This window comes from Nicotiana tabacum, chromosome 3, assembly GCF_000715075.1.
Source record: "Nicotiana tabacum cultivar K326 chromosome 3, ASM71507v2, whole genome shotgun sequence".
NCBI classification, from domain to species: Eukaryota; Viridiplantae; Streptophyta; class Magnoliopsida; order Solanales; family Solanaceae; genus Nicotiana; species Nicotiana tabacum.
The window spans coordinates 139,178,368-139,201,901 of record NC_134082.1 but is presented as its reverse complement, the minus strand read 5'-3'; the positions used below and the strand labels follow the sequence as shown (position 1 = coordinate 139,201,901).

Sequence of the window (23,534 nt, the reverse complement as noted above, 5' to 3'; positions counted from 1 at the left end):
AAAAATAGAAGCATGACTCCCGCTTGCTTAAAATGGTTCAGCTACATCGCAGCACAGTCCCCCCCCCCCAAAACCACCACCACCACACAAACAAACCGAGACACAAAAAGAAAGTGCTAATGATTGAGCGTGAACATTAAACTGTAGCTTCACACAACAAATATTGGATTAAGTACTGAGTTCTTTCGAGATGAGTGAATAAAGAAAGTGCAGACAAAACAGAACTGCTTCAACGACTTGGAAAAGAAGCATCTCAGGAAACTAAGTTTGAAGACCCACATAAGCATTTACCAAATTTAAGTTGTACACCAACAAGAGCAAATCACAGGCAAACAAAAATAGGATAAGATAGAATGTCCTGTCTTATTTTAAGAAGTAGATACAATAGACAATCCCATGTTCACTAAATAGAAGCAGTGGACAAACACAGGATAAAATAGAAAGAATTATGCTCCAGCCTAGAGTTTCAAAAAATAATTCAGGAGAAAGCCATACTCTGATAAGAAAATTAATAATCATTTCCTCCATAGCTGCATTTGGCTTAAACTCTTCATCTGGTTGCCCACCAGATCCAGGAATTTCAATATTAGGAATTGAGGAAGCACCACCAGGCGACATAACACACAGGGATTGAAGACCAGGTTCAACCTTCACACGCTTACTAGGATCTTCTGAGAATGAAGATCCATCCGTTGGATGCTTAAGATCAACACTACCAGCAGAAGCATGACTCAGTCCGTCAGCATTTTGACCAGTCCCATCATTAGCAGGTACTATTTTCATTTCACTTTGTCTTTGTCGTTCCCAGTTTACAACCAACCCAGCAAGTTCAATAGCAAGTCGTCTATTTTCAGCTGTAGTATTATATGGCAATCCAAGGCGACTCAGAGAGTTCACCATCTGAGGTACAAACTGTGCTCTACAACTGTAGAATAGATCTGAATGGCGAACTATGAGCTGGAAAATGTGGATGAGATTAGGGATAGAATGACCCTCCTCAACAAGAATCTTTTTGGTGTAACGTATCCAGATAGGCATACGGGAATCACCAAGCGGTAACCTTCTTGGAAGTGCTGGCATGAGTATATCAAGCGCTTGCTTAACCAACATTTTATTCTCCGGCTGGCAAGTCCTGAGGAGAGCGACAAATACCTGCAGCAACTAATTCCCCCTAAGATTAGATTGCACAAAACGAATATCACGGCACAATATAGTTCAGAGACAAAATTTAAGTTGTATGAACCAAATTGGAGGACTAAAGGAAAAGATCAAATCAGGAGCGAAATACGTTACATCAAACATCAATAATAAAAATCACACGTTTTTTCATGATCCTCATAATGAGGTAGAGTAGAAATGACTAAAGGGCATGATCAATAAGGAGTAAAATATGCTGCATCAACCATCAATAATCAAAACCACGAGTTAATCCATGATTCTCACAATGAGATAAAGTAGAAAAATAATAGGCATCAGAAACTCATGCAAACACAACCGAGCCTATTCTATAAGCACGTACAAACATTAGCTCAAGATTTTTTATCCGATTTGTAAGCATAAAAGCTATGAAAATCGCCAAATAAGCATTAAAAAAGTAGACCAGCAAACTACTGCATACATGGACAACAAACCTGTAATCAAAGTTAGTCTCGTTACAAACAGCATTGTAGTGGTAGGAGGCAGTGGGATATAAGAGATATCTCCCAAACAGGAAAAAAACACATAAGTACTAATGCTTGGTTTATACATTAGTAGCAGAAACAGACAGAACAGAGAAGATACCAAAAACCTATCTACACTAATGCGAGTAGCCTTTGGAAAAAATCCACGAGAAGGTTAGAGCATAGTTCAAGAAAGACAACATAGAAACATGTCACTGATAAGAGTGCATCAATGAAATACTATGCCATTGATTGATGTAGCTAACAACAATGAGGTGATTGAATACGACACTAATGCAATATATATATATATATATATATATATATATATATATATATATATATATGTTGATACGCACTAACAAATAAAATTTCAGGTGAGATAAGTCGAATTTATCTGGGGGAGTGCTTTTTAACTTATAATAAATAGAACTTTACGCCAGCGACATATTGCATGCAGATGGCATCGTGGAACCACCACAAATAGTGGTACCTGAAGTATAATTTTCTCTGGAGCTTGATAAGCCTCCAAGAAATGGCAGACATTAACAAATGCCCACTGTTTACTAGCACTATCTTCCCGTTTAAGATGATTCCAACCAAACTTTATAAGTTCCTTCCGATGATGAACAAGGTCCGTCTGCAGATACTTGAGAAGGAGAGTAGCGAGTTGCAAAAGCTCTATCCTCAAAGGCTCATCATAATCAGCAGAGACCTACAAAGATAAATCAGGAAAGAAAATGAAATATACCCAAAATTAGCAGAACATTATCAGTAAAAGAAAATGAAGGATATACGAACATAAAGAGATGCAATCATTTACCTCTTCAGGAGGGTCAAGAAGCTTGTCAACAATAGTCTTAATTATAGCAGAGTCAACTACATCCCAAGTCTGACCATTCTGAAATGCATGACCAAGCATCGGAAGAATAAGCATTTGCATTACAACCACCAAATGATCAAGACCAAGTTGTCTCGATTGGAAAAGGTTCAAAAAATGCAGGAGCAGGGTTCTCTTCATGTTGGATGGATATCCTTCAGCAACCTTAATGGCAAGCCACGATGAGTTATCAAAACAAACACTTCCATCTAGAGAAAAGAATTTGATAGACAGATAGCAGCATTACAAACATACCTCAATGATATAGAACTCCTTCAAGAAGGTAAAGTCTATACGAGTACGAAAGAGGAAGATGGAAAGGATATCAAACAGAACATTGATTTCAGTTTTATCATGTCGCAAATAATTCAGGAAGCATTTGACAAGCCATTTGCTCTCTTTGACCTGCAAATATTTATCCCGTAATTTAGCAGGAAACTCATGTGATAAACAAATATATAAATAAAACAATGGCCTGAATATATGCCAAAACAGAAGCACAATTAGGAGAACTTGGCAATATAATAAAAAAAAAAGTAATAGTTTTGGAACCTCAGAAATAATGCAATTATCTGCTAGCAATAAGAAAGTTTTTCTTGACTATTTAAGGGGCATGACAATAAAAGGTAAATCATACTCCTTTCCCCAATAGATTGAGGAAACTAATTATTATTTCAACGAAAACAGCATGAGAAGGAACAAAATGGGTAAAAACGGTCAAAGTCGCACACAAAGATCTCAAATATCAAAAACAGAATTCACAGAGCTAGGTTTTGATTCTATGAAGCAATCAATGAGATAAAGTTTTCATGCATATTGAACAAGCACTTCGAAAACAAACAATTATCCAGGGATCATTATGTAATAAACAACAACAACAACAACAAACCTAGTATGATCCCAACAGGTGGGGTCTGGGGAGGGTAGTCTGTACGCAGACCTTACCCCTACCTAAAGCAGGTAGAGAGGCTATTTCCAATAGACCCTCGGCTCAGGAAGGGCAAGAAGAAGAAGAGGAAAGAAAGGAAGGAAGGAAGGAAGATGGAAGAGAAAAGAAAAGGGAGATATAAAGGATAAGTAGTACCAAATAATAGCAACAGGGAATACAATACTTGAGGCGAAGGGATCATTATGTAATGAAGACTACAAATACCAGTTTGCAAATGCAACATAACTTGCCTGCACTAAGTTTAATTCCTGTTCATTTTGCAGACGGGAGATTCTTGCTGGCGACTTCCACATCAATACCAGCGTATCAAAGACAACACGATTGTTCTGTAACCAGTTAGGCATCAACTTGACCAAAGTTTTCACCAAAGCAAGACCCTGGAAATAAGCATCCTGAGGTGCCACATTGGTTGAAACTGAAGGGACAGAAGCCTCGGCTTGAGGTGTAGCAAGGCCTTCATCACCAGTTGAAGTGCTTGGCCGACTCAAAGATTCTTGTCCAGCAGGTGCATCAGATTTGGTAATAAATTCGGGAAAGGCACTTGCAATTATCTTTTCTGGTGATTTTGCAAGTTCTTCTCTTAAAGGCTGTCCAGCATCTGACCTTATGATGTACATAAACCTGCAAATTTATGAACCATATCAGAAAACCATGGAAGCATAAAAGCTGCATAACTGCTTGTAATGGAACCATGAGAATGCAATTTCAACAAGTATTCTACTTACCGCCTGAAGTATTTAGGTTGACATAATCGAGCAAGAAAGTAATCAACAGCAGCAGTTGGATATCGATTCAGGAACTTGGTCAATGGCAGCCTATATGGACTGTTAATCTCACTGTAAAACTGCCCAGGTGGAAGAGCTGCTTCCAAATCTATAGTCAACGTCACAAGCTCATCCAGAAACTTCCCAGCTGCAGAGGGAAGCAGGTGGAAGAGTTCGATAATAGCTGCATCCATAAGGAGAAATACATGTCAAAAACAAGAAGTATATTCACTCAGCCCATGTGATTATTAGGAGCAAAGCTGTATCCTACCAGCAGCTATTTTTGGTTCCTCGCCAGCCTTCCACGATTTCTGGCACTGTGCTAGCTTTTCAGGTTCCAACCATTTCCTAAGATGCTCCAGTAACTTGCCACCTAAGGTCACATTAAACCAATTGGACAGAAGTTCAAGCAAGCGGGCCAAACCTTGAAGAAGAGGCATGCTGAGATTTTTAGTGTGGGCCAAGTTAACCAATATAGGTCTAAGACTACTTTGTAGAAGTTCTTTTGGCATCCTTTGCTGTTGTATGACCTACATAACAACGATACCATGAAGGAAAGACCAAATTAGAACTAATGAAGAAATGAATTGACTGAACAGTTATATCATTCAACAGACGAAAAAAAGCATCCTGCTACGCATGTGTCCATTATCCATATCATTCAGATGGCTTAGGGAGTAAATGATGAGAACCTAATGTTAAAACATGCTCGAAAATGCCTTCAAATACAACATTCAATGTTCTATGCGTGCACAAAAATTGATCCTCTTGCAACCCTAATTTCATCGATTTTTTGTCAATTTGTATTTATAGTCCTGCAAACTAAATACTATAACAAGTTATTTTTTCTCCCAACGTCACCAGTAAAGAAATGTGCAAGGGAACGTAACTGTAACCAAATGACATTTCTAAGCAGATCCAGTAATAAGCCTTAAGCATGGAAGAATAGAACATCAGTAAGTGATGATGGAATAAAAAGAGACCCTGATTTCAAGCTAAAACCAACCTGTCGCAACCCTTCCTTTGCAACAGCTACAATTTCTGAATTTCTGCTTGTCAGAGACTTGAAGAACATTGAAATAATTTTTGAACGCAATTCAGATTGATTTTGGGTTTTAAAGTCGGCCCACGCCATAGCAGTGCAGAGTAATTCAATGCAGGCTGTGCGCAGTTTGTTTAACGAGGTTGCTACCTTAGGATTCATAAATTTCATAACCCATACTGTTTCATCAGCCTCAGCTATTTGCAATGCTTCTTGCAGGAAATTGATCAGCTCCTGAGTCAACTTTAGAAGTGGAGGTCTCAAGGCCAAGCAAAAGTTCAAAGCTGTAACAGTCCCCACCTGAAGATACAAGATGATTAGTTCAGCAAGCAAGAAAATGATTATAACAACTCTACCAACAAAACATCACCTGTTGATCAACAGTCTTTGACCGTAATGGACGTAGTATAAGAGGCTGAAGCAAAGGTTGGTATAAGGGTTCAAGCAACTCAGAAACCTCACTACCAGTCCTGCTTGCCAAAAGTGCTAAACAAGACTGCACAATCTTCCTCACATTAATAGACACATTAGGATTAAATAACTCTGATGCGAAGTATTCAACAACTCCTTGGAAGCTTTGCCTCCGCGCTTCACTATTTGCTTCATCAACATTATTCACCACACGAAGAACTTGTGTAAGCACCTGGCTGGTCTCGTCTTGCTCTTTAGTGGCATAAACAGGAAGTCTCTTGAGGACGTAAACAAGTCCCCGCACGATACGGACTTGGAAAGCACACAAAGTTTCAACAGTGACTTTCCCAACCAAAGCACCAAGCCCCATGACTCCCCCCATTTGTGCTTGCCATGTACATCCAAAGCAACAATGCAGAAGACGGGGCAGAAGCTGCTCAAAAACAGGGACACGAACACTAGGAGGTGGAGAATATACAGGACTCATTGATGGGCTAGAGACAATCATAGGTGTGGCAGGACCTCCTCTTGACATCAACACATCTGAATGTTTCGAGCGAGCAAGGAATAGAAGGGTCTCAGCAAACACATTTAGTGCATTTAAAGCTGCCTTGGCATGCAGTCTATTTTCATCCGCCAGGACATCCACCAAAGCATCCAAAAATATAAGAGGGTCCAACTCTTTCAGGTTGGAAGAAGTACTATATCTTGACTTTGCACTAATGCTGGTGCTAGATGAAAGCACAGAGGCACCAACTGGAGTAACTGAAAGAGAACCATGGGCGGCAGAGCTTTCTATATGAAATACAATGGCAAAATGTCGACAGATGCTGATGACATACTCATCCTTGGAATCATGCAGATCGGCTTCAGCACTTGCCGCAATAATGGTCATAAGAAGAATTTTAAAAACAGATCTTTCAGCAAGGAGTTGAGTCTTTGTCTTGACACCCAGGTCAGCCTAGAAGCAAGGCAGTTTCAATATCATTAATTTGAATTCAAATGGAAATAAGATAAGAGGTTACCCTGAAATCTTCCTTACTCTCAGGCAACTACGTGATCAAATAAATTTCTGATATTGCTGTAGCCAGCAACACAGGATAAACGCATTACCAGCAATAAAGTAATCAACAGGTTTTTTGGAATAAACACAACCACTAAGTTATATCACGAACCTTTATATCAGATGTCTCTGATCTTCTCCAAGATGGATCAACTGAGGAAACTAACAAGGTCGATAGCATCCTAGAAGTCAATCTATCATCAGTAGCACTACCAGGAAGATTAAGCTGAGAGGACAAGCATACACGAAGAAATTTCAGAGCTTGTTTTCTGTAGAAAGCATCCACAATGACACTTCTTTGCATGACAGCAGCCACCGCAAGATTTATACAACGATCTAAAGGCACCAAAAATGGGGTGGACGGTTCAAATGTAAGGATCACACGAAGCCCATGCTCAGGATTTTCCTTGCATTCAAGAGCAAGAGGTTCTTTGAGAAAACGCCTATTACGCCCACCTAACTTTCCAAGGAGCTGCAGAGACTTCCCACCCCAAGGATAAGGTGCAGGCCTCAAATGAGACCATAATGCCAAAATCACCTCGGACATGACATTTGCCATGCTTGGTTCCAAAAAATCAGGATTCAGACTATCAATCCAAAACTCAAGTGTTCTTAAACCAAGACTCACTAGGTCATCACTACCTTTAAGACACATAACAAGAGGCTTCATCAGGCGAGGAAGGTGAGGTAACAGTGAACTTAATCGTGCAGGAAGGGTCAAGCAAAGCTCCAGCAGAAGCTCCCGCATATCTTCACCATTAGGCCCCTCAAGCAAAGCCAACAGCATATTCAAACAGGGTTGCAGCATAGGAATCAAGTCACGCAATAGAAGTTCAAATTTTCCTCCTGCAAGGGCACGGAACATTGTACGAAGGAGTTGCAAATAACCAATGGGTTTTTCAACCTCGGATGCATTTTTCATGCAAGTTTCCATAATAACATGCACATGAGGTTGCAGTATGCGCTCACAATCTGAAGGAGCCTTTGCGACAGCACCAAACAAAAACCGAAAAAGATGCAAAACTAGCTTTGCTGCAGGTGAATCTGGATGCTTAAGGACATCAAGTTTGCTGCTTACAAGGAAGTTAACCAGGACATCTGCAAATGGTCTGAAAACTTTTGGTGCTTGCAATAGGGTTGAAAATATGTGGACTAACTGTGTGTTAGAAATCATGCACTCAAACAATTCAGGCATGCATAAGGAGAACATGTCCATCAAATCTCGTGGTTCCATAATAGCCAAAATCTGGGAAAAAAGGTGGATCATGTCTCTCTCTTCGTCCTTCTCCTTGAATAATGCCAAGCAATGAACACCACTTTTAAGCACACCAGAAGCTTTCCAAACCTACCAACAGTGAAACATGAAGTGAGTTGCAGAGTTCCTCAGCCACAGGCATTCCCTAGGCAAAGATTAAAGTGATGCAGTTGAGCCACTAGGCAAGATCAAATGCTGCATTAGCATAATACCTCGTCTTCTCTCATTCCTTTAAAAGGTTGAGGTACTGATGAAGTAGTTGATGCTGAGGCAAGAACTTGAGGAGGCGTTCCCTGGGTGGATGCCGAAACCTAAAACCAGTTGGACCACATAAGAAAAGTAAAATTATGAAGGTGAAACACCAGGCACAGCTAATGTTCTATACCTGTGATCGTGGCAAATGCGCATGGGTGATGCTCCATATTATGGTTTTCATTCCTGAAAGACGTAAAGGTGACTAGTCACAATGAAAAAGAGCAGACCAACTCAAATTAAAATAGAGCAAGATGGTTCATCTAACAGCCATGATGAACAGGGTAATGTTAGTGAATTATTACCCATAACCAAGGTTTTAATCAGATGCTTGCAATCACTGACTTCCTTAGAGTGATCCACAGGAACTTGCAAATTGAGTACTGCCTGGAAGAATATAATCCATGATCAAGAGAGAAGACAAAATAGAATTATGAAATTCAATCACAAAACCATACTACTAAAGTAAACTTTTTGGCACTTCATTTGACCTCTAGTCCACGAGCATTCTTTCAAGCAAAAAGAGTAGCAAAGACGGACAAGCAAGATAATAAGCCAGTAACAATATCACACTAGCGCGAAACCTTTATACTGGCAGACTCTCATTCATCAAGAGATTCATGATCTAATATGCACTAATAAAACATTTCCCACAACACTCAGGAAGAAGGTGTAATTATGAGTACAAAATTCATGCACATAAAGAAGCTTATTGTTACAAATCAAGGGTGGAAAGAGATTTTCTTTTATTCTATTTATGGCTCCCAACAACCTCACATATAAAAGAAATAACATATCTTACTTATCAGAAAAAAGGAATAACAAATCAAACTATAATGTGATTATAACTATTGCTTTAAACAATTTATTCAACATGTGCCATTGAGAATGCAAATCCACAATACGTATGGAAAAAAAGAAGACATTAGACCTAGAAGAGTTACATAAACGCCTCAATTTTGGATTCTTAATATCATATTAAGAAAAGGGGGCTCAAACAGAGTTATCCAACTCGGGAAAGCACTGAATTAAGGACAGCAAAGAAATTCACCAAATTACCTGCACCGGAAGTTCTAATTTTGACCTTAATGTAGATCGACCTTTCAAATCCTCCCCCTCTTCTAGAAGCTACAGTCCAAATATAAAGAGAAATATTAGTCTGGACATAGCTGATTGATTAATAAATGGGAAAAACTGGGAATATCCAACAAGTAAGCTCATTTGATGTCATTGTATTCAGGAAATCACTGTGAACGTCAATGAGCAAATACACATGTATTAACGAAATTAAACATCAACAAAAAAGTAGCTAGAGCTATCATTTTTTTTGTTTCCCCTTTTTGGGGGGGGATAGCTTAGAGCTATTCTTAATATTGAAATTAAGTTACAATTATAAGTAGTTTCTGCTTGCCGGCGTGCACGCATGCCTTGCTAAAGTCTCGTCCTTTTTTTTTACAGAAGTTTATCATTCTTATATGGCAGAAATGCAATAAGGTTGCATACAATAGACCCAATGAGAGTTAGACCTTCCTGGGAACCGTGCACAACAGAAGCATTGCACACCAGGATACCATTTTTAAGTTTATCATATCTCCGGTGCAACACTCTAAATTGGGCACCTGCTCTAGCATCACCACCTCCATCGCGTCTAATCTAGTCACATATTGACCATTTTTCTACGACTTCTTTTTTTTAATGGTATTAGGTCTTGGGTATTGAGTCATTCCCCTAAATATTGAATTTCCAGTTGCTCTTCCAGAGTCTTCAGACCATCTGAATATTGAATTTCTACGCACTGCTCAAGAAAAGCCATCTTCTCTTCTCTTTTTCTGCAGTTTTTGAATTTGGGCTTTCAGTCCCTCCACTAGCACCAAATCTCCGGTCACCCTTCAAGAGAAATCTCTTTCTCCTTTCTTCCTTTATGATTTTAGAGATCCAATATTGAGTCACCTCCTCTAAACGTTACATTTTTATCAATGTTCCAAAGATTCTTCTCCTCCTCATAGATTCACTGGTGCATTGTTACTGGGTAGATTTCGTCACAATCAGGACAAAAAAATAAAAGATGATCCAATTTACTCAATTATTTTAGCTTTGATATACAAACTCATGTTAATTCACCATCTTGAGTTTGAGGAACGTGTTAAAACTTAAAACTAAGAATATGGTTTAAGTATTTAGATTCACAAAATCTCTATATACATAAGGCTATATTAAAGAATATTTCATAAATATTCCCAAGGATACACAGGATATTTTGTATTTGTAGAAAATTTACCTACCTAGTTAGAAGTAAAGAATATCTATTTACACTTTTTACATAACCTTACACTCCTACATAATGAGCTATTCTAGTACATTGTTGTTCAAAAAATTCAAAACCTGTTCTTTTCTATTTTATTTTAAATTTCTATTTTTCATACTTGATATCTTTAAGTTTCTAATGAGTTGTTTGGGAAGGGGAGTGGAATCATGATACACAGATTAAAAATTGGATTACAATCTGGTCAGGTTGAACAATCGATACAGGTGGGAATTGGGATAAGAGAGAGGGAGAGCCAAATTGGAAATTGTATTACTATTTGTGAGTTTGATATTCTCCAATTTCCCCACACAATATGGCCATGTAGCTATACAAGCTACTATAAAACAACCGACCGCAACAGAGTTCAGTGCAACTTTGAATACAGAAAACAAATGAGGGATAAGTTATATGGTGTTTAATACAGGCTTGCTGTTCCGCATCCAAACACCTAAACTTAATAAGTTATATTGAGTTACAGATTGATTACCTGTGGAATTGTACGCTTAAACGTGTTGAATTTGCCAACAAAAGCGTCCAAAATCCGACCCTAACACAAATATACTGATATGAGTTCTAGTACACAAATAACTGAAAATAAAGCATGGTTGTCCAAGAAACCAAGAAAAGTATTGAAATATGCAGTGGTAGCCCCAGACCAACAAAATCCTTGCTTCATCCATGGTGTGCTGGTCGACACCTTTCTCAAAAATCGGTTCCACCTGTCATAGGAAGAAAGATATCTTTGTCAAATTGAATACTGACCACTAGCCACCATCTTAAGGTCCAAATCATCTGGTTACACTACAGCTGCAACGACAGGGGAATAGATATATGTAATTCATTCATACCAGATTTAACATCAGACGAGCACATGTAGTATGGATGCTGAGCGACAAAGAAGCATCATGCATGTTGCTTGAGAAAAGATAAATTATCCGTGATAACTGCACACAAATAAATCAAGATTAACCCTTTTCAGTAGTAACAGATGAAAAGAAAACGTATGCAGACAGCATAGTCAGTCCAAAGATGGGGAGAAAATATAAAACACAAAAGAAATTTGATATATAAATTATAGAGAAGGGTAAGGGTGAAGATAAAAAATATACCACTAATGTTCAGTTGCTCAACCACAACATTTCAAGCATTCCTTTTATTTATTTTTTTTTTTTTTTTTTGGGAGGGGGGGGGTAGGGTGGGATTGGTAACATTTCAAGCATTAATTAATTGAAAAAGTGACTATGAGGCATTTTGACCCCTTTTCTCTTCAGCTTCTTTTTCAAGAACAGGATTCAACTAGTCCCATTTATCCATTAAAGTTTTTCCTTAGCAAGGCCTTTATCCAAAGAAAACAACTTCCATAATCGTTACAGAAATCGAAGCAAACAACCTTACATAATGTTGAGGAACTAGGGAGCAGGTGCAAAAGCATTCATCACATGCATTCACACTATCCATTTCACCAGAATTTCACCAAGAAATATCTCTAAGGAGACAACAAGAATATCAGACTACCATGGAAATCAGCATGTTCTTACAGAAAAGCACAAGTATCAAAACATGCAATACCTGGGACAAAGAAAGATCCCCCCTGACATGGTGAACAATCTCCGCCAATAGGCTATAAGCCAAAGGCCTCAATGTCTCAAAGCATGCACGACCGGTTCCAACAAGGACCCTGAAGGAGTTTAATTTAAGTTCAATGTCTACGACAAATGTAGGATAGATGAAGATGTAACAATATAAAACACAGAATTATAATGGGATAGTTAAAATGGAGAAGTGCAACGGAAAGGTAAACAGAGACAAGGATGCCACCAAAGAAAATACAAGTCTATAGATCGCTTGTAAAATTGGCAATGTAACAAGGGAATGAATAATGAGCCTCCAAGGCTATACATACACAAGATATGTGTTGCAAAAACGAAGATGTGAGGATAGATGTGCGGTCATACAACATAAAGTGCAAGTAGCACCACATAGGGGTGATTTGGTTATTTTGGTAAGCCAACAACAACGTCACCCAAGGATTATAATCCTGGGATTATTATCCCACATCCAATGTGCAATAAATAATACAAAAGTTTGATACAAAATTTATACCGAATATAGCTTATACACACAACCAAACATTGGAGTGTTGTAATCCCAAATTTTATACTGGGATTAGTCCCGGTAACCAAACAACTCCATTGAGAATAAAACAAGAGTGTCATTTGAGATGATTTTCATGTCCTACATAGACCTCCAACATACAGCAAGTAGCACAAAAAGAGTAAAACAAGCGGATAGCCGGATATTGCTTGAGATATGCTTGGCCATATCCTATATCGATCTCCAAATGCACCGATCCACATGTATTAAATCATGATGATTGAAGGTGTAAAAATTGGAAAGATGTAGACCTAAAATCATGTGGAAGAAAACTGTCTCAAAAACCTATGGTTTCTTGGAATCCATGTAAACTCGGGAAAAATATACAAGAAAAATGGAAGTAAAAGATCCATATGGGCGATACCAAATGAAGGAATTAAGGTTTAACCATGCTGTATGCTTACATTTGGTCTCGTGTTTACACAGTCTTTTTAATCTATTTAGAGATTTACCAACCCCAGCTATCTCACTGTTGAGGCTTAGTTGTGTTGTTTCCTGATCATTCTCGCGAGACAACTTCTATTTTTGGTAATCCTTCAAAGAACACCAAGTCTCTCCTTGATGACCACTACAAAAGTGTTGAAAAGAAAAACTCTTTTCAGTAATTATCCAGTGGTACTATATAGTGTACATAGAGCACTATATAGAGTACATAGATGGCTACTATTTTAGCAATTATTCACGTGACATTTCAAGTGAGTCATTCCCTTTTTTATGACGGTGGTATTTGAACCAGCTTGCACGTACTTTGACTATTCCACAGGAACCCTACAACCTCCCACTAGCACACTTATTGGGTAATTCTGTCTACAAGGACAAACGGGAAGATATCACCTAGTATTTTCGTTTTACCTCCGATGGGATCTCAACCTGAGACCTTATGGTTCTCCTCCCGCTCCCTTGGCTACTAGACCACTGGAGAATTTCAAGTAAGTCATTCTCTGAAACATCTTACTATCCTTCTCCAATCAGTCTCTCGAAAAAGGAAAAAAAAAACATCTGTCTCAATTTTTTCTTTATTTTCATAATGTTAAAGTTTAGATATTTAATCACTTTGAAAATTTGAATTTATGGTCTCAATCCAAAAGTCATTTTTTGTTCTTTTTCTTTTGGGCATCAAGTCCCTTCTTTGAAATTGAATTTCTGATCATCGTTTTGGCAACTTTTTCAGTTACACATCAACTGCCAATCCAAGTACCAGTGAATATCCTAGAGAATTGTGCCAACATATTTCTTTGTTTAACCAAGCAGAGACTTATTTCCTTTCGTACTACAAGAATTGCCATTTTTGTGCAACTACAAACGACTTCCCAAGGGTAAGAATTCCAACATAACTCTTTTTCGACAATCATTCACTATTCCAAAGATACTTTTTTTTATAAAGACTATTCCAAAGATACAATCAAGATGATTGTTCCCTAGACAGGTATATCAATGTTTCTTACATTCAAAATAAGCAATTCAGTTTTATTACTTATAGTTTAAGGGGACATCTTGAGAGGAAAGAGAAATATTATGCAAAATATTCTTTGTAATTATGTAAGTCAAACAAAGAAATATAAAAATTTGTATCATTTTTATAAATATAAATTTTGTATCATAATCCTACTAAATTAAATCTCAAGAATAAGATAACTTTCCTAATTTAACGGAGTTAAAAAAAATTCTAAGGAGCCCTCCTCCAACTGTATGTTGTTAGTGAGAAACAATTCGACAATTGTTTTTCTATTCTATTCTCCTTTCACAACTTCTTTTCTCTTGCTTGTCAAAGAGTACGAAGAGACGCCTAAGAAGTGGCAGCACTATTCTTTCAAAGATCCAGAAATTTGGGTGACTTTTGAAGGTAGAGAATTCTAAATTCTCCTAGACTCACACACCAATCACCATCCTATTTCAGTTAGAAATCTCCATTTTCAAGATAACCTCATATGAGTTAAAATTCCAGCATAATTAAAATGATTACTAAGACAAAGTGGTGGACATTGCAACTGGCAAGTTCCTCTGAGAATGGTTATAGGTCATACCTATTAACTAGGCAGCCGGCACTCAAATCTATGAAGCCTTAGAACAATTAGAAAATAATATCATTAAATAAGGTAAAAAGGGAAAAGAAGAATATGGAACAACAAGCAACGCAACCGGACAAAAAACAAGCTAGTTATGATCAGTGTTGTCAAAGGCGCACTTAAGCGCGCTTAAGCCCTGAAGCGAGGCTCAAAACATGTTGAGTGCTTCGCCTCGCTTTGGGGGCGCTTCTGTGTCGCATCAAGGCTCTAAGACATAACTTTTCCTTGCCTATGAGTGCAATCCTGAAAAGGAGACACTAAACAACTGATATTTCATTTTATCGTAATTATTTTTCAATTTTTTGTCTGTATATGTGTTATTCATGCTTATAATTATCGGTCTTGGACTACATATATATATTTTAACTTTTTCTTCCATTGCGCCTTTTTTCATTAAAGCTCACGCTTTATTTGCACTTTGCACTTAAAGCCCCAACAAACCTTAGAGCTTTTTTACGCTTTTCGCCTTTGATAACACTGGTTATGATGCAATATCTTATTCTTTTACCATCTAGTGTGAATCAAGCTGTATATGATACTATTGTCACTTTATCTTCTACCTCCTGGACGCAGATAATGTGAGTGTTGCACAATGGCGGATCTACATAGAGAGTTATGGGTGCTCAAGCACAGCACCCATTGTCTTTATCCGGATTTAGTATATTTATATAGGCAATCAGCAAAAAATTAAGATGTGTAATGAGTTAGCACCCACAGCTTAATTCTTTTACTGTCTTTTTCTGGAACTCTTTCCGACGAGCATACATGACTTTAAAATCTTAGATCCGCTACTGGTGCTGCATATCTTTCACCTCTAGCTGTTGCGACTTAGCGCATTCTTTTTCTTGTGGAACAGCGACAGTTTTATTCAATATTGATGGCTATTCTACTAATACAGTTTCCAATCCACCCTTTCCAATTGTCTGCCGCAAAAGGCGCAGTACTTAAGCACAGTTCAATAAACCTAGTTCCAAAAATTGCCCATGAGCCCACCTGCAATCCACATATCAGATTTTGCATGCAGTTCAGAAACATCCTATCCAGGAATATATTTCCGGTAATGCCAAACTGGGTCAAAAGGCGAGTAATGTGGGACAAGACAAGTGCAGGGACACCTTCTTTACATGTAATGGTGAATGGGGGACACTTCGTGAACAATTTTTTATGACTTGGAACATTATCAACCTCATATAAGAAAATCTCTGAAGATTCACAAGAAAGCATGAGCTTTTTTTCCCAGCCTACTTCTGATTGAAAGTTTACCTCTCTTCCAAAAGCGTGTCAATAAGGGGGAACAACCCCCTCTTGAAATCTGTCCCAAGAACATGTTTCAGGGCCACTAGCAGTTCCTGAAAGAACAAAGTTCAGTTTGCAACTATCGCAAAAGAAAGAGAAATCAGGTTCACAAGCAGCATCTCAAGAAGTTCACCTTTCGGATAGAGACTGAGTCCGAACATGTGACAAGCAGATTCACAATGCTTTTACAAATACCCTCTTCATGCGGCTTTATATAGTCAGCGAAACTCTTCAATAAGTACGTTAAGAAAGAAACTGTCTGCAGATTTGCACAAAAGAAGTCTACTTAGTCTTCCCCCTCAAAATGGAAAGGAAAAGGTAAGTTATCTGAAATTAAGTAGATAAAGGTGAACAGAAAGAAAAAAAACAAAATAAGCACAGACGAACTTATCTCCCAATTTTTCGACAATGGAGGTAGAATAATATTAAAAAGTCAGGGACATTCATTTTTGGTGAAATAATTAGTAAAACTATGGGACATTCACCTCAAACTTAACAGCTTGTGCTTGGACACAAATTTTATTTAATAATATGATTTTAGGCCAATTTGTGTGTACCTCGACTAATTCACCGAGTACCTACTCCTCCCACCAACATAGATACTAGATATTTCTACCCACCTAAACTTAGACATATAGGAAAATTTCACCTAGTGTCACCTCTGATGGCATTCGAACCTTGGTACCAAGGTTGCCACACAAACTCTTTAACGCCGCAGCCACTTCTTTTGGGGTGCTTACGCTTGGACATAGCATCAGAAATCACAAAAACAATCAACCCTTGTACTTAGTTTATTTTTTTGGTTGGTGGGTGGTGATATTGAGTTGGGGATGGACTTTTGTTATAGATTTCAATTTCTTATCGTGTTGGTATTTAATGCGCAAAGACCTTACAAATTCACTCAAGAACATCAATTTTAGTAAGGTTACTCTAAACAATGTTATCTAAGGCGAAAAGCGCAAAAAAACTCTAAAGTCCATTCGGGCTTTAAGTGCAAAGCGCAAATAAAGCGTGGGCTTTAATGAAGAAAGACGCAAATGGAGAAAAAAATACAAATATGTATGTATAGTCCAAGACCAAAAATTGTAAGTGTGAATAACAAATATATGGACAAAGAAATTGAAAAAGAATTACGATCAAGTGAAATATCATTGTTCAGTGTTGCCTCTTCGAGATTACACTAATTGGCAAGGAAAAATATGCCTTAGAGCCTTGATGACAACACTGAAGAGCCCGCTAAGCGACAGGGAGCACTCAACATGTTTTGAGCCTCGCTTTAGTGCTTAAGCGCGCTTTAAGCATGCCTTTGACAAAACTGACTCTAAACGATCAATTATTGATGTTTCCCCAACAGTTAAATCAAAGATCTTCAATTCAGGAATAGTATATTGATCACATACAAAAATAAGGAGAAAGAAAGCAAATGGAAAGAGAAATATGTCATTTCACCAGCTAACTCTAAGCTAATTGCAGCAATTAGTCTACACTGAGGGACATAAAGGGCTGGGGAGAATAACTCCAAAGGGCTTTTTGGTTCACATACTAGTCATACAGTTTATAATGCATGGATCATTTATGCAATGAATGAAAATAAAAGGATTGTTACATGCAGTGATTAATAATGAAACTATTGCTATGCAATAATTATAGCATTTTTGTCATTAAATAGTTTATTCCTGCATTGCAACTGCGCGTATTCTCATTCCACACGTAATTCCACATAAAATAATATACAGATTCATGCATAACTTAATGCGGATACTATTTTCGATACGTAATGGAGATATTATTTAATACCATCAACCAAACGCTCTCATTAGTCATGCGGAGATTATTTTTCTTATGTGACTAAACAAAACTACATTAATTGTGTGGCAATTGTTTTTTCTTATGTGAGGATTTTATTATTTTACACGAGACTTTATGCTGGGATAATTTGTACTAATACAATCAATCAGACAACCCACAAACCATTGAGCTAATAAAAAATATTTTTAAAAGAAAGGGAAAAAGAAAATTATTGACTTAACAGCAACAACATACCCAGTATAATCCCACGTAGTGGAGTCTAGGGAGGGCAGTGTATACGCAAACCTTACCCCTATGTTATGGAGATAGAGAGGTTGTTAGACCCTCAGCTCAGGAAAGCATAAGCACCACATTAATGAAAAGAAAAACAAGAAGGGACAACACCGAGAAGCCATGTAAAAGTAGCCAAATACTTGCTACAATCATTATTATTTTTTATAAAGTAAGAAGCTTCATTGACGGCATCAAGACGATGCAGTAGGTACAAAAGAGGTTTGTAGCTCCATTACATAAGAGAATACACTTGAACAAGCAGCCACTCATGCAATTGCACAAATTGACTTGGTAACACTATTCAGAAACATATTTCAGGTCTCGTAGTTCCACAAATACATGTTCAGAAATAGATTTAAAATTATCAACTTAGTTACTAAAAATGTTATTTCTTCTTCCTTTTTCTTTTTCTTTCTGGCTTGCTTCCAAACACCTCGCTAGACCTACTTCCAATTTTGCTTCTTTTCTATAGGTAACCTACTTCAAATTTTCTTTTCTTTTCTTTCTTTTTTTGGATAAGAACCTTAATTGACCGGCTTTCCATTTTTAACCATCAATATTAACGGTACTTTCACTACATAGGGAAAGACATGTCTCAATAATCGAACGTAAATAACACCACTCTTTTTGGGTTCTCTCGTCTTGATTCGCCTTCACGAACCACCCTTGGGTATTTCAAATATTGTTTGTGCCAATGATAAAGGGAGAGTAAAGTAGCTATTATGTGATGGTTAAACCTTTCACATGTTACTCCCAATATTAACTTTATAACCACACACTAACAATAACAAAGGAGGTTTATCATTCTATTGAAAGGGTACTTATTTACGCATTGATTCACACTCTCACGCTCCCTATCCTCACTATTTTTTATTTGTGTTTATTATCAATTTATATTTCTTCAACATTAAGTTATAAGGGGAGGTGTCATGGTATATGTTATTCGCAGATAACATAGTACTGATTGACGAGATGCGAGGCAGTGTTAACGACAAGTTGGAAGGTTTGGAGAGGGACCCTAGAGTCTAAATGGTTCAAGTTGAGCAGGACTAAGACAGAATACTTGGAGTGCAAGTTCACTGATGCAACAGAAGGAGCGGAAGTTACAAGAAAGACACTTGGGAGATCGACGAGGATGTCACACATCATATAGGAGCGGGGTGGATGAAATGGAGGTTAGCGTCTGGCATCTTGTGTGACAAGAATATGCCTCCAAAACTTAAAGGTAAATTCCAGAGTGGTGGTTAGACCAACTATGTCGTGTGGGCCAAAGTGATGGCCAGTCAAGAACTCTCATATACAAAAGATGAAAGTAGCAAAAATGAGGATGTTGAGATGGATGTACGAGTATACTAGGTTGGATAAGATTAGAAATGAAGATATCCGGATTAAAACAGGTGTGGCTCCCATCGAGGACAAGATGCGGGAAGTGAGGTTTAGATGGTTTGGGTATGTGAAGAGGAGAAGCTTAAATGCCCCAGTAAGAAGGTGTGAGCGATTTTTGTTGTTGGGTATGAGAACAGGTAGACAGCAGCCAAAGAAGCATCGGGTAGAGGTGATAAGGCAGAACATGGCGCGACTTCAGCTTATCAAGAACATAACCTTTGATAGGAGGGTGTGGTGGCCAAGAATTAGAGTAGAAGGTTAGTAGGTAATCGAGTGTTTTTTTGTTCCGTACCTGGGGTTTCAGGGTTAGTATGAAAGTGTCTTATTCTTAGATTACTAGTATTAAATGTTGTTTTCATATTGTTAGTTAGTTAGTTGTTGTTATGTAAATAAACATAGCCCTGCATGGAATAGGAGTAATGTAGGTATTGTGTATTGTTATAAACAGGGGTACTTGTATTATAGTTAGGGTACATTAATAATATAATTTTCCCGTATCATATTTCTCATGGTATCTCGTGGCCTTGTATGTCGCTTGCGCTGGTCACTTTATGGTCTAAAGTAGTCTCCTCGAGCCTGGTTTGGTAAGTTCAGCACAGTTATCCAGGAGTTTGGCATGACTCGGAGTGAAGCTGATCACTGGGTATTAAGGTCGCTCAGTCTGGCTCGGGTATTGTGATCATACAACGGAAGTATGCCTTAGACATTCTTGAGGAGACAAGAATGACAGGCTCCAAGACAGGAGGAGCTGCTTAGCGATCCTGCAAGATATAGGCGGCTGGTTAGTAAATTAAATTATCTCACAATGACCAGACCTGACATTTCCTTTTATGTGAGTGTTATAAGTCAGTTTATGGATTCTTCTTGTGATAGCCATTGGGATGCAATTGTCCGCATTCTTCGGTATATAAAATCGGCTTCAAGTAAAACATTATTGTTTGAGGATCGAGGCCATGAGCAGATTGTTGGATACTCAGATGCCGATTGGGCAAGATCACCTTCTAATAGACGTTCTATGTCTGGATATTGTGTTTTAGTTGGAGGCAATCTGGTGTCTTGGAATAGCAAGAAACAAAATGTAGTTGTTTGGTCTAGTGCAGAAGCAGAATATCGAGCAATGGTTATGGCAACATGTGAGCTAGTTTGGATCAAACAATTGCTCAAAGAGTTGAAATTTGGTGAAATCAGCCAGATGGAACTTATGTGCGATAATCAAGCTGCCCTTCATATTACATCAAATTCGGTGTTCCATGAGAGCACTAAATACATTGAGATTGACTGTCACTTCGTCAGAGAAAAGATACTCTCAGGAGATATTGCTACAAAGTTTGTGAAGTCGAATGATCAACTTGCAGATATTTTCACCAAGTCCCTCACTAATCCTCGTATTACTTATATATGTAACAAGCTCGGTACATATGATTTATATGACCGGGTTGAGTGGGAATATTAGTTAGTTAGTTGTTATATAAATAAGCATAATCCTACATGGAATAGGAGTAGTGTAGGTATTGTGCATTGTTATAAATAGGGGTACTTGTATTATAGTTAGGGTATATTAATAATATAATTTTCCCGTCATATTTCTCACACCTACTATCTTGTTTTTCGCTTCGGTTTCTCAGTATCTTGTCGTTGTTACGACTTGTTGCTATTGCTTAATTCGCATACTAGTTCTTAGATTGTTATTATTATCTTTCTAGCATTTGTGGTTGATAATGCTTGTTTCTATTGTTGCTTTTCATCTTCTTGAGCCGAGGATCTATTGATAACACCCTCTCTACCTCCTAAGCGTAGGGGTAAGGTATGCGTACACAATACACTCCCCAGACCCCACTTGTGAGATTCCACTATGTTTTTTTGCTGTTGTTGTTGTAACAAAATTTGAAGTTATTTACACAACACGGAGTTCCAATAAGTCCAATGAAACAAGTTAGGCGAACTTTCCTTTCTTCATGTGTCCTATAGTCAAATGGGGTAAATCTAATTTAACGCATAGGGAATATGCTTGAACGGACAGCTAAGAAAGAACAAACACAAATTAGCAAGAAAAAATTGAATTCGCAAAAATGCAGGAGGCCAACAACCCCTGATCATCAACCTATCCAGATCAAGAGCGTAAAATAAGGTTAAGTAAGTTTAAAGCAGAAAAGAAAAAAAGACAAAAGAAAAATAAGACTTTACCAACCAAAGGATGAAAAATGAGGACTATTAAAATAAGTGTATGCTTTCTCTCTACTCCTATAGTGTTCCCCTGGAAAAGAAAAGATAGCTATATATGATAACATAGTACGTTTCTGGCCACTAATCCTACAATGATGGCCATCTTAGGAGACAATCGTACCATGTAGTGCTTCAACGGTTGATGGCCTAATAGTTGATGAGCTAACACTCTCCGGATATTACAGTAATGAAAGAGAAAAATGGTCCATGCATTCTAGACAGCTAACAGGCAGAAGAAGCCCGCTAGACATTGCTTAGCAGAATGTACTAGGTGCTCCATAAATGAGCATAAAGGCAATGTCAAATAAAATAAAGGAAAAGGAACAAGAATAAAAATAGAATTAAGTTCTTTTCTCCATTGACAACAACTCAGAGAACTGTCACGAGATATTGTCAATCACTTAATTATCAGAATCGTCCTAGAAAGGAGGTGACCTTGCACCAATTTACTCAACAACTAAAGAGTATTCTAAAGAGAATGAAAACCTTACCTTAACCTGTGCACCCTTGAGCTCAATAAAGTGAGTCTTCAGATGAGGAGGCACCTTCTCAGGGCCTGGCACTGATATGGCTGAAACCATCAAGGGCAACAAATGGGGAATGTTCGTCTGGACCAGCCGGCTATATAACTGAAACAGAAACATCACTACCAACGGACTCTCAGTAACTATCTTAAATGATCTCGTACTGGGATTAAGCTGACCAGCACCAAAATACCCCCCACTAGAAGTACTCATTTGATCCACCTCCATTGGCTTCATGTCTGACTCACCCAAAGACGACACAGACGAAGTGGGGGCGGGCGGTGGAGGAACTGCCATCGCCCCACTCTCAAAGAAATAACTCACAGTAGCCCTAAAATTCTGGTAGATTTTACAAACAAAGTCCAAAAAGGGTTGAACTTCATTTTCTAAAGTAGGCCTGAAGTTCCTAAGCAAATCAAAAATAATACGGATGCAAATTAAGCCATTCTCTTCGTTGTCCGTTGTAAGAACGTGCATTGCCACCTTCAATAGATCCTGTACAAACGGTCTTAGGACTTCACTATGAGGAAGCCTATTCAGTATCTCAACCACAATGTTCCTCAGCTTATGTTCAGGATTGTCCGCGAACTGTGGCTTTGTAATTTGATATAAGACACCGGAAAATGCACGAAAATAACATTTAAGAAAATTTAAATACTCCCCTGTGTGTGTTATCTCCAAACTGTCCCGTACCTCCATTGCCATCTGTAGTCTTGTTTGAATTGCTGTTAAAGAACAATAAAACAAGGGATAAATATACACATAAAATTAACAAAAACAAAGACAAGGAAAAAAATATAGTGAAGTGTAAAGGTAGTGAAGTACGGAGGTCGGGTTCGAGAAGGAGCCGAGAATGCTGCTCGAAATTCTGGATGGGACTCATGTTGTATAAGCCGAAGCTTTGAAGTAAACAGACTTGAGAACTAGGGTTTAAGAACGAGAAAGTAAGAAGCTTTTGGAGAATAGTGTGATTTTAAGAATTAGCAGTTGGATACTTGCTATTTGAATGAATTAGGAGTGAAATTGTTTGGTTTTGTGGAAGAACAGTGGTGAATTTCGAAAGGGAAAATGTAGACTAGGGTTTTGGAGAAAAGATGGGAGGGGTTTAATTGATGGTGCATCAGATGGGGAAGTAGAATTTGCTGTTTCCCTCTCTCCCGAGACGGAAGGTGTTGCTCCTCCCTTTTCGCGGTGGACGGGCTATTTAACGTGCGAGACCTT

At 38.0% G+C, this 23,534-nt stretch overlaps 1 protein-coding gene across 3 annotated transcripts in view; it reads right to left on the bottom strand.

Moving 5' to 3' along the window:
- Positions 1–23,499, bottom strand: part of LOC107805619 (uncharacterized) — a 32,080-nt gene extending 8,581 nt beyond the window's left edge. For 2 of the 3 annotated variants that reach the window (XM_075249978.1, XM_075249979.1), the window contains exons 1-22: positions 23,139–23,499; positions 22,281–23,038; positions 16,232–16,357; positions 16,066–16,151; positions 12,152–12,260; positions 11,431–11,526; positions 11,239–11,301; positions 11,070–11,129; positions 9,337–9,405; positions 8,583–8,664; positions 8,411–8,463; positions 8,238–8,336; positions 6,883–8,115; positions 5,667–6,668; positions 5,261–5,596; positions 4,526–4,784; positions 4,216–4,438; positions 3,721–4,111; positions 2,797–2,946; positions 2,485–2,706; positions 2,155–2,376; positions 496–1,152 (exon numbers count right to left, since the gene is read on the bottom strand). In XM_075249978.1, the coding sequence (XP_075106079.1) occupies positions 496–1,152; positions 2,155–2,376; positions 2,485–2,706; positions 2,797–2,946; positions 3,721–4,111; positions 4,216–4,438; positions 4,526–4,784; positions 5,261–5,596; positions 5,667–6,668; positions 6,883–8,115; positions 8,238–8,336; positions 8,411–8,463; positions 8,583–8,664; positions 9,337–9,405; positions 11,070–11,129; positions 11,239–11,301; positions 11,431–11,526; positions 12,152–12,260; positions 16,066–16,151; positions 16,232–16,357; positions 22,281–23,038; positions 23,139–23,196 (6,354 nt within the window). In that variant the 5' untranslated portion in view covers positions 23,197–23,499. Of the gene's footprint in view, positions 1–495; positions 1,162–2,154; positions 2,377–2,484; positions 2,707–2,796; positions 2,947–3,720; positions 4,112–4,215; positions 4,439–4,525; positions 4,785–5,260; positions 5,597–5,666; positions 6,669–6,882; positions 8,116–8,237; positions 8,337–8,410; positions 8,464–8,582; positions 8,665–9,336; positions 9,406–11,069; positions 11,130–11,238; positions 11,302–11,430; positions 11,527–12,151; positions 12,261–16,065; positions 16,152–16,231; positions 16,358–22,280; positions 23,039–23,138 lie in introns of all 3 variants that reach the window. The other variant, XM_075249977.1, reaches the window with a different exon arrangement.
- Between the last annotated feature and the right edge of the window lie 35 nt (positions 23,500–23,534).